Here is an 8,408-nt window from a genome sequence, read left to right on the forward strand (position 1 = left end):
CCTGCATAACTAAACCCTGCATAACTAATACCTGCATAACTAAACCCTGTATAACTAATACCTGCATAACTCTAACCAGTAACCAAACGGCCCCTAAGTGTTCAGTACCTTCTGTATCTCTTCTTTTGTTTTTCTTTTTTTATCAAACCGTCTGCTATAGTTAACATTTTTGTGATACAATACCATGTCCAACCAACATTTTTCAAAGTTTGTTCATATTGTTTTTCCCAAATCTATAGTGGTTTCGGTCAAGTTTCAGAGATAATTGTTCATGTTTTAATATTCTGCAACATTTTTCTGTCCCTGTAACAGATTTTCACTGAAAAAATAGTTCTCCAATTCTACTTTATACATTAATAATCACTTATAACTAATTTTATGTCTCCATTGAAGTCCACTAAAGGGCCCTAACAGATTTACACATGGTTGTACTTCTACTATGAGAACACTATTGTTATTCTTTTCATTTGTTCTGCTTTTCCCATACAAACTTTTTTATGTTTCTGCTGTTTATATCTCATAGCACCAAATAGTAAAAGCTGGAACTCTCAAGTAGTATACTTCGTTTCATCTTTTTGCATGTGACTGCTTTGTTTGTATCAGATTGTCAATCTCCTACTTCCACATTCTCAAATTGTACTGCTGCATCTCATGATTAACAAAGAAGTAATAGCACATAAATGGTTACAACATCAACAGGGCAGCAAAACTAAGTACTATGCTACAAACTATAGGCTCTTGTATGACTTTGTACTTTATGTTCACTATTTCTCCTAACTTATTTTACCAGATTTTCTTAGTGCTCCGTTACTACATCAGATCCTCATTCATGCATCTACAAGATGCATTTTACTCCACACTGCTGCTTTCATTTCATTCCTTTTTCCTCTTTTGTCTAATCAGCCCTGTTCATAAAAACAGAACAAAGCAACTACTTTGGCTGAATACTCATGTTATCCTGCAGATAGTACTATTTGGTTAACTCAATTTCCTGCAAACATGGTACTAAGATTGAACATCAACCAAATAGAACCAGGAACACGAGACTGGATTTGCAAAGTTCAAATTGTGGAAATAGCCCGCCCACGGGAAAGCCTTGACAAGAAATGTATATTCCAAAATCTAATTTTGGAAGATGAAACGGTAAAACCATTATTATATTTTGTCTTATCACTATTGCTCTTTCGCTCTCAACTTACCTAATCTGAACTTTCTATGACTCCTACTTTTAGGAGTGCCAAATTAAGGCAGTTATGTATGCTGAAGAAATTGAGCAGTATGCAGCTAGGATTAAACTCATGAATACCTACCTCATCTCTACTGCAAAAGTAAAAGTCCCACCCACTTCATACGGCAAGCCACTACATCAATTTTACTGGATTCTTGACAAAGAAACAGTAATTGAACAAATCAAACCTTCTAATGAGGTTGAAAGTCCACTTCCCCCGCCTACCAAGCTGAATATCACAGCCTTTGACCGCATTCCTCGTCTGCTGGTTGATTCTGCTGCTGAAATTGGTATATCCATCCTAACTGCTATTATGGCACTGAAATATACATCTTCACTGCTACAGAACACTTACCAGATTTCATTATGTATTACATACGCAGATATACTGGCAATCGTTCTTCGCTGTGGTCCCCAAAAAACGCAGGTCGCAGTCATCATAGGTGTCGAGAAATTACCCTTTGTGACAATCAGTAAGTATAACATCTTACATTCTATTTTCTCAGACTCCACAATTTTTTGGACTCAGTAACCACTTTTTCCATCTGTTTGCTGCCATCATCAATTATCATCTAAGCGTTATCATTGTACTTACTCTTCCCTCCTTCTGTTGTCACACCCTCAGGAAAAAACAGTTTCTCTTCACTCTATGGGAGGATTTCGGAGAAATAGAAGGACATGAAGTTGCCTCCAAAATGGCAACAGAGGCACATCTGCCTGTAATCCTCGGAAGGAGTATATGAATCTCTACTTATCAAGGTACATATGCACTAAAATTCTTACCAACATAATTTTACATAATAACAAAACATTATATAACCTATGTATTATACAGGCTTGTCACTGCAGACCAGGTACAACTCCACAGTACGTGTCAATCCAAATTACCCACAGGCACTCGCACTCATCAGCTGGTACTGACATTTTCCTATTTATTCTACAGCTTTATTTTCCCTATATAGAACCTACTAAACATATTAGCTGTTCTAAAAATAGGGCAAATGAAAACAAAACAATGTTGTTAAGTTGTTCATCAGAGAAAACTTCAACAAGCTCATCTGTCAATCCCACCGTAGTCACTCCTGCTGGCCAACAAGTTATCTCTATTGCAGATATCTCATCCGCACCTTCTGTACGTCATAGTTGAAGTTCCTCATTTGACGCTATTCTTTTTCCTTCTGTCATTTTGTAAACTTGCGTAAATAATAAAAGCTTCCCACAGATGGGAGTGCTCTATGTTGAGGCAGAAATGGCCATATTAGATGAATTCCAAGACTTTTGTGTGCTCGAATGCTCAGGCTGCAAACAAAAAAAACGCACAAAGGATAGAAAAGATTTTGACTGTCCAAAATGCAATCGGAAAACAACATTAGTGCCGCGGTACTATACTTTTGACTTCTAAACTACTCTTGCTACAAAATATAGCATATATTATAAACATATTTCAAGCTTCCCATCATTTCAGCTGCAGCTTTCAAATTGATCTTATTGACGGCACTGCTACACCACAGCATCTATCTCTGCTGAATTAGGAGAAAAAATACTGTGCATGGCAGCAGAGGACATATTTGACATAACTTGCACTAAGGTTAGCTCTCATTCCCGCTGCCTACTTGTACAGACCTATTGTCATAATACCATATATCCTCAGCACACACACTTTAGCACATATGCTTTGTTCTAAACTATTTGTTCCAACTTGTTACATTTACAGCGACAATCATTGTCTCTTAATCATGTCCATGACATGCTCTCAAACAAAGTCTTCGAAATTCAGCTAAGGAAGTCATCTTGGGGCAGCTCAAATACCGCACATGCAACCTTGTCCGTTCTCTCCTACATCGAAAAAACACATACACCACAGAGCACTGCTGATAGGACTTCTAAAAAGATTAAACCTTTGGAAATAAATGAGGTAGAAGTCATGGCAACAACTAGTGCAGCTGGTTCTTCAAATCCAATGCCAAAATTTGAACCACCCACACCAACGAAAAAGGTGTAAAAGGTGAGTCTACTTCTCACTTTCACGCCAACCTATAGGTCACAATGATTATCACTTGCATATATTCACAAGTATTTTAAAAATTACTGCTAAAAGTCTCTACTTTTAGCTGTAGTTTAATTTCTGTTATACACATAACCATATAGTTCATGTGAAACATTGTAAATGTCATACTGCTGCTTTTGTATTTGCTCTGATCTACTTTCAAATTTCACTTTTTTCCCCCTTTTGTGTCTCACATCGCATTCGAAACTCTCACATTTATTCAGGGCTAAAAACTCTCTATCTGTGTTCATACCTACGGTCAAATCAATTGGTTAACAATTTATTTTTAACTCCTCATCTCATGTTAACTGTTGAATTAGCTTATTTTAGTTATAACAATTGACCACCTTTGTTACTTCACAAATACCACAAAACTGTAGCGTTCGTTTGCTGTTTGGTTATTCTTTGTCATTTGGCACTGCAATAGAAGCCTGTCCACATGTTTTTCTGCATAACTTCGGTTGCATACAGTCTTGTACATTTGTCTTATTGCACTTTGTTGTGATGTGATACACTATGCATACACGATTACGTCAATCACAGAGACATTCAACAGGGAATCTCCCACTTTTATCATCTGTCCATGATTTGCTTTCTATTTGATCCATATGTTATAATTCCTTTGCTATGTGTTGCCATGTTTGCAATTTCTGACAGACTTTAAACTGTACAATTACAGGAACTCTGTCACCCCATTTTGTCACTTTTGCTTATAATAGGGACACTACAATCAATGACTCTCCCTATGCTCTGGTTTTTTGCACGAGGAACATTAACTATGGAGAAGCACACTGCAGCATCCTCTAAATATGTCATAAACAATGACATGCTAATCTTATTTACCAAAACTGCAACATGTACTATATTATTTTGCTTATATTACATTACTTAGTATGTGCAAATCGTTAAAATCAACACCATGCTAATGTCTATTGTACATATTAATATAATATATTATATTATCCATCTTGTACAAACACCTTCATCCTTCATTCGTTAATATAAAAATAATTTCAAAACCATAATATTTTGACTATTGGGCCCGTGCTTGCCACGGGCCTCCCTACCCTAGTATAATATATATGTGAGTTAAGCTTTCGGTTAGCGCACTACATGATAGGAAAGTTAATGATTTGATTGATCACTTACACTTTAAAAGTGTTAATTTTTTATTATCTTAAAATGCATAATTAAAATTAGACTTCTTGAAATCGTCTTAGTTGTCTTGACTTTTTAAAATTTTGGTACACTTGAGATAATTTTCAATTTTTGAAACATCATCTTACGCGAATTGCAATTGATAAAATTTGATAGAATTGAATACTCAAAAGTTATGTTACATAGAATGAAATATTTTCGCTTTACAATATCATAAAATAGCAATTACTCGTTATTTTTATCATAATCACATGACGCATCACTCTTATTATGAAGAGTATATGAAAATATGTAATAGATTTAAATTGATTTCGTCGAACAATTAAGTTTATGTACGTAAGCATCCTTAGTAATGTGGCTATACAAGATCATTATTCAATCAAGGACATGTTATACTAAATATAGTTGGCAAAAATAGGAGTAATATATAAAGCAAATATTGTAAAAATCTCACCTCAAAGTCTAGTAGCCTATAACTAATGTCGATGAATTGAAAATGTTTTTTGTTGCTATACTGAGTTGTTCTATTTTTATAAATCTAAAAATTGATTTGATACGATACGATTCGATCCGATCGACTTTTTAAAAACCATTGTCACCTCCTATCCATAAGGTTTAGATGATGCTACATCCCCTTTAAATAAACCTTCTTTCTTCACTAGGATATAAAATAAATAAATATCCACATTTTCTCCTTCCCCTCCCTCAAGATCAGCAAACGACGAGATTCAGTCCAAACAACTAATCAAATGCTCCACTTATGAGCAACAAAATAGAAACGATATTGCCTTTAGTCTATTGGAAACAACCTCTCTACCCCCCCCCCCACAAGGTAGGGGTAAGGTCTACGTGCATCTTATCCTCCCTAAACTCCACTTATGGGACTACGTTGGGTATGTTATTGTATTCCTGGTAGTTGTAGTAACCAGGAAGAACTGCAGATGCAACAGGGAGCTAGGTTGTTGGTTGGGGGCGAAGTACAATAGCCCATGGAAGAAGTGGAGCTACTCGTAGTGGGTCAAAAGAGGGAGGAAGGACATTGAGAACAGGTAAGGGAAAACATGCTCTTGCTTATACATCTAAAGTTATACGCGTGGTAGACAGGAACAGGATGATCTCAAACCAACCTAAAAGATAGTTCAAAGCAACTTTATCTGCTGACTTCTTGTCGCTCAGTTTTTATGGAGAATCAATTTTCATTCCTCAAGATCACTCACTTCCATTGTTGATTCTCTTTCAGTTCATTGCAAACAGCTAACAGAAAGCATACCCTTGGTTCATATTGACAGCTAATTACGATCAAGTTAAGGGATGCAATGGCTAAATCTAAAATTATAGGGATGTTAGGGTTCAACAGGATGATCTCCAGATAAAAGGGTAGTCAAAGCAGCAGTTGTCACTGTGTTTTTATGGAGCATCATTTTTCATCAACTTTATGGATATTCTTAAAATACTTTTTTTGATACATGAGATTTTTGAAGTCCTTTTCAAACCTTTAGAGTCATGAACTGAATCATTACCCAGTCAATGTATGCGAAAACATTTATACTGGAAATAGAGATTAATCGCTTTAAAACAGAGAATGGCTAAAAGCTTCTCTATATTTAAAGGAGGAATAGCTGTTTCATTCTACATGTTCCTAAATTCTATTGAGCAGAGAAAAGAGTTAGAGAAGGAATGCAGATCAAAAAGAGAGAGGCTAGATTGTTGGTGCAACGCACGTATAGCCAATGGAAGATCGGTGACCCTGGTTCGGGGGTCAGAGGAGGAAGAAAGGAAATTGAGAACGGATTTTACCAGAAAACACTACTAATTGTGCTTTATTAAGGGATGTAATGTCTACATCTAAAATAAGAGGAATGCTAGGACTTTTGAGCAAAGGTTCAACATGACGGTTTCTTTCAATGTCGGAGACCATGCCAGCTTGAACACACCACAACTAATCTATGACAGCCTGCAGCAACCCACAAGCATATTCAGGTCAACCCTCCCTAACTATGGTGGCATAGACGGCTCCACTGAGTGTCATAGTTGGGATGTCAAATGACTCAAACCTAAGGTCTTCAGGTCGTTACTCACAAAACCTCAATTACTCAGTCAGCCCCTTGGTTACAAAGTTCAACAAGATCATCTATAGCTAGCCTAATCAGGTAGCACAAGCAATTTTATCTCCCATGGACGCTTGAGTTTTTCATACAGAGCATTACCAAAAATAAATAAAAAAATTTACCATACAGACTATCATTTTTACTAACTTTTGATAAAATGTCTATATATTCATTTGATAAGGAGTGACATTGCGCATTCTTATTATCAGGTTAATCTTGTGGCCGGTAAATCAATAGCCAAGTTAATATATCCACTAAATAGCTCCAATCTTCCTTTTGCCTCAAAATCCTGCTGCTAGAGCTAATCAAGAAAGTTAAAATTACACTTATTTTCTGCATCAAGCTGAGTCGCTTACTATCCTATACCGCATAATGATTGCACAGCGGACTTAATTCTAGCAAGTAGCAAGGAAAAAAAAAATTAAAAGAGTGAAATGGTAACATTTAACAATTTGAATCATCAAAGCATTTTGATTCCAACCATCACAAAGTGTCAAGATCAAAGATTTGACATTAAACTGCAACTCAAAATTCGGAAGGACAATTCCATGCTTAGCATACATCATACGCACTGTGAGCACAATCTCCACAAAGTGGAAATGCATTTATTCATATAAATCATTGTCAAGTTACAGATTTCATAGAACATAACTTCAAAAGTTTTTAACTGAATAACTGGTCGCCTTACAATTTCTTCCTCAACAAATCACAATGTCAATTAATGAAGTAGTGATTTCGAACAAATAAATAAGTATTGTATATAGTAAAATATGTTACCTCCTCAACATAGCTGAAAATTTTCCTATGAGATTTGAATCAATAACTGATCTTTATGCCTAAGCTTCAGCATTAGCAGACTTAGAGCTTCTAAAATCCTTCTTCAACTCAGCCATTCTTTTCATACAAGCTGCTTTATTCTTCCCAGGCACAGCAGCTGCTATTTTCTCCCACCTCATTGCCACCTCCTTTGGAAATGTCTTCAATGCATTAAGCAAAGCTAAATCCTCCCCACTACTCCATCCACTCTCTACCGCATTTTTCGCCTCCACATTCTCGAAATCAGCCTCATTTCCACCCTCAGATCTCTTATCAACTGTTTTCCTGTCCTTCAAAAACCTCTGATAGGAATCCCCATCACTCATTTTCTTCTCACCCAATTCTTTAGATTTCTTAATCACACTTTCCACTCTGTATCTCCCGTTAAATCCATCTGCTATCGCCTCCCACCGCCCCGGTTTCCCCACCGGATGCTTCCCCATCATCTTCCTCAACAACTCTTCATCCCCTTCATTCCACACCCCATCCCCCACTTTTTTCTCCAGATTCGCAACCGACCCATTACTATTCTTCGAATTTGCCACCGACCCATTAGTTTTCTCCGGCTTTAGATCATAATGGGTAGCTAACACAGGCTCAAAGTCAACGTTTTTCTTGGTGGGTCTGTTAGATCTTCTGTTTGATTTTTTCGTATCGGGTTCGGTATCAGAAAGATCATCTTTAGGCGGGTCTTGAATGGGTTCTCCGAGTCCGACCCGGATGTCACCACCTGTGACGGAAGAAGGAGCAAACGGTCCAACAAGGAGGGAAAGAGAGATCCATAAGAAGATGGATCCGAAGGGTTCAAAAGAGAAATAGAGGATCGAAAGAGCGAAGAAAAGAACAGAAAGAGAGATGGAGATGATGATTCCGGGTCGGTATAGAGACCGGGTTTGGGTTTCCGGATCGGAATTGGATTGCTGTAGTGGCTTTGATTGGAAGAGAAATCTGGGTCTGGCGTCTTCATCTAAGAACTCCATTGACAAACGAAAGGTCAGTCGCCTGATGTTTACTTTTTCTTATGTTACAAAAGTTATACTATGTGTAAAAT

General features: G+C 36.9%; 2 protein-coding genes across 16 annotated transcripts in view; one reads left to right on the top strand and one right to left on the bottom strand.

Moving 5' to 3' along the window:
* The window catches only part of LOC102603104 (zonadhesin-like), a 24,121-nt gene extending 19,884 nt beyond the window's left edge, over positions 1-4,237 (top strand). For 14 of the 15 annotated variants that reach the window (XM_015313988.1, XM_015313989.1, XM_015313995.1 and 11 more), the window contains 10 exons: positions 965-1,143; positions 1,233-1,518; positions 1,612-1,701; positions 1,854-1,987; positions 2,064-2,142; positions 2,225-2,360; positions 2,451-2,608; positions 2,694-2,816; positions 2,943-3,233; positions 3,955-4,235. The gene's annotated coding sequence lies outside the window, so the exon portion shown is untranslated. Of the gene's footprint in view, positions 1-964; positions 1,144-1,232; positions 1,519-1,611; positions 1,702-1,853; positions 1,988-2,063; positions 2,143-2,224; positions 2,361-2,450; positions 2,609-2,693; positions 2,817-2,942; positions 3,234-3,954 lie in introns of all 15 variants that reach the window. The other variant, XM_015314001.1, reaches the window with a different exon arrangement.
* Positions 4,238-7,115: 2,878 nt separating this feature from the next.
* LOC102603658 (dnaJ homolog subfamily C member 2) lies at positions 7,116-8,408 on the bottom strand. Its single transcript, XM_006358529.2, has one exon. It carries the CDS (start codon positions 8,335-8,337, stop codon positions 7,378-7,380), a length of 960 nt encoding a protein of 319 aa, XP_006358591.1. The 5' UTR covers positions 8,338-8,408; the 3' UTR covers positions 7,116-7,377.

The sequence above is a fragment of the Solanum tuberosum genome, unplaced genomic scaffold (assembly GCF_000226075.1).
Source record: "Solanum tuberosum cultivar DM 1-3 516 R44 unplaced genomic scaffold, SolTub_3.0 scf00274, whole genome shotgun sequence".
NCBI classification, from domain to species: Eukaryota; Viridiplantae; Streptophyta; class Magnoliopsida; order Solanales; family Solanaceae; genus Solanum; species Solanum tuberosum.

What these genes read in the sequence shown, in the direction of transcription:
- LOC102603658 (XM_006358529.2), bottom strand. Translation starts at nt 8,337, where the DNA reads ATGGAGTTCTTAGATGAAGACGCCAGACCCAGATTTCTCTTCCAATCA.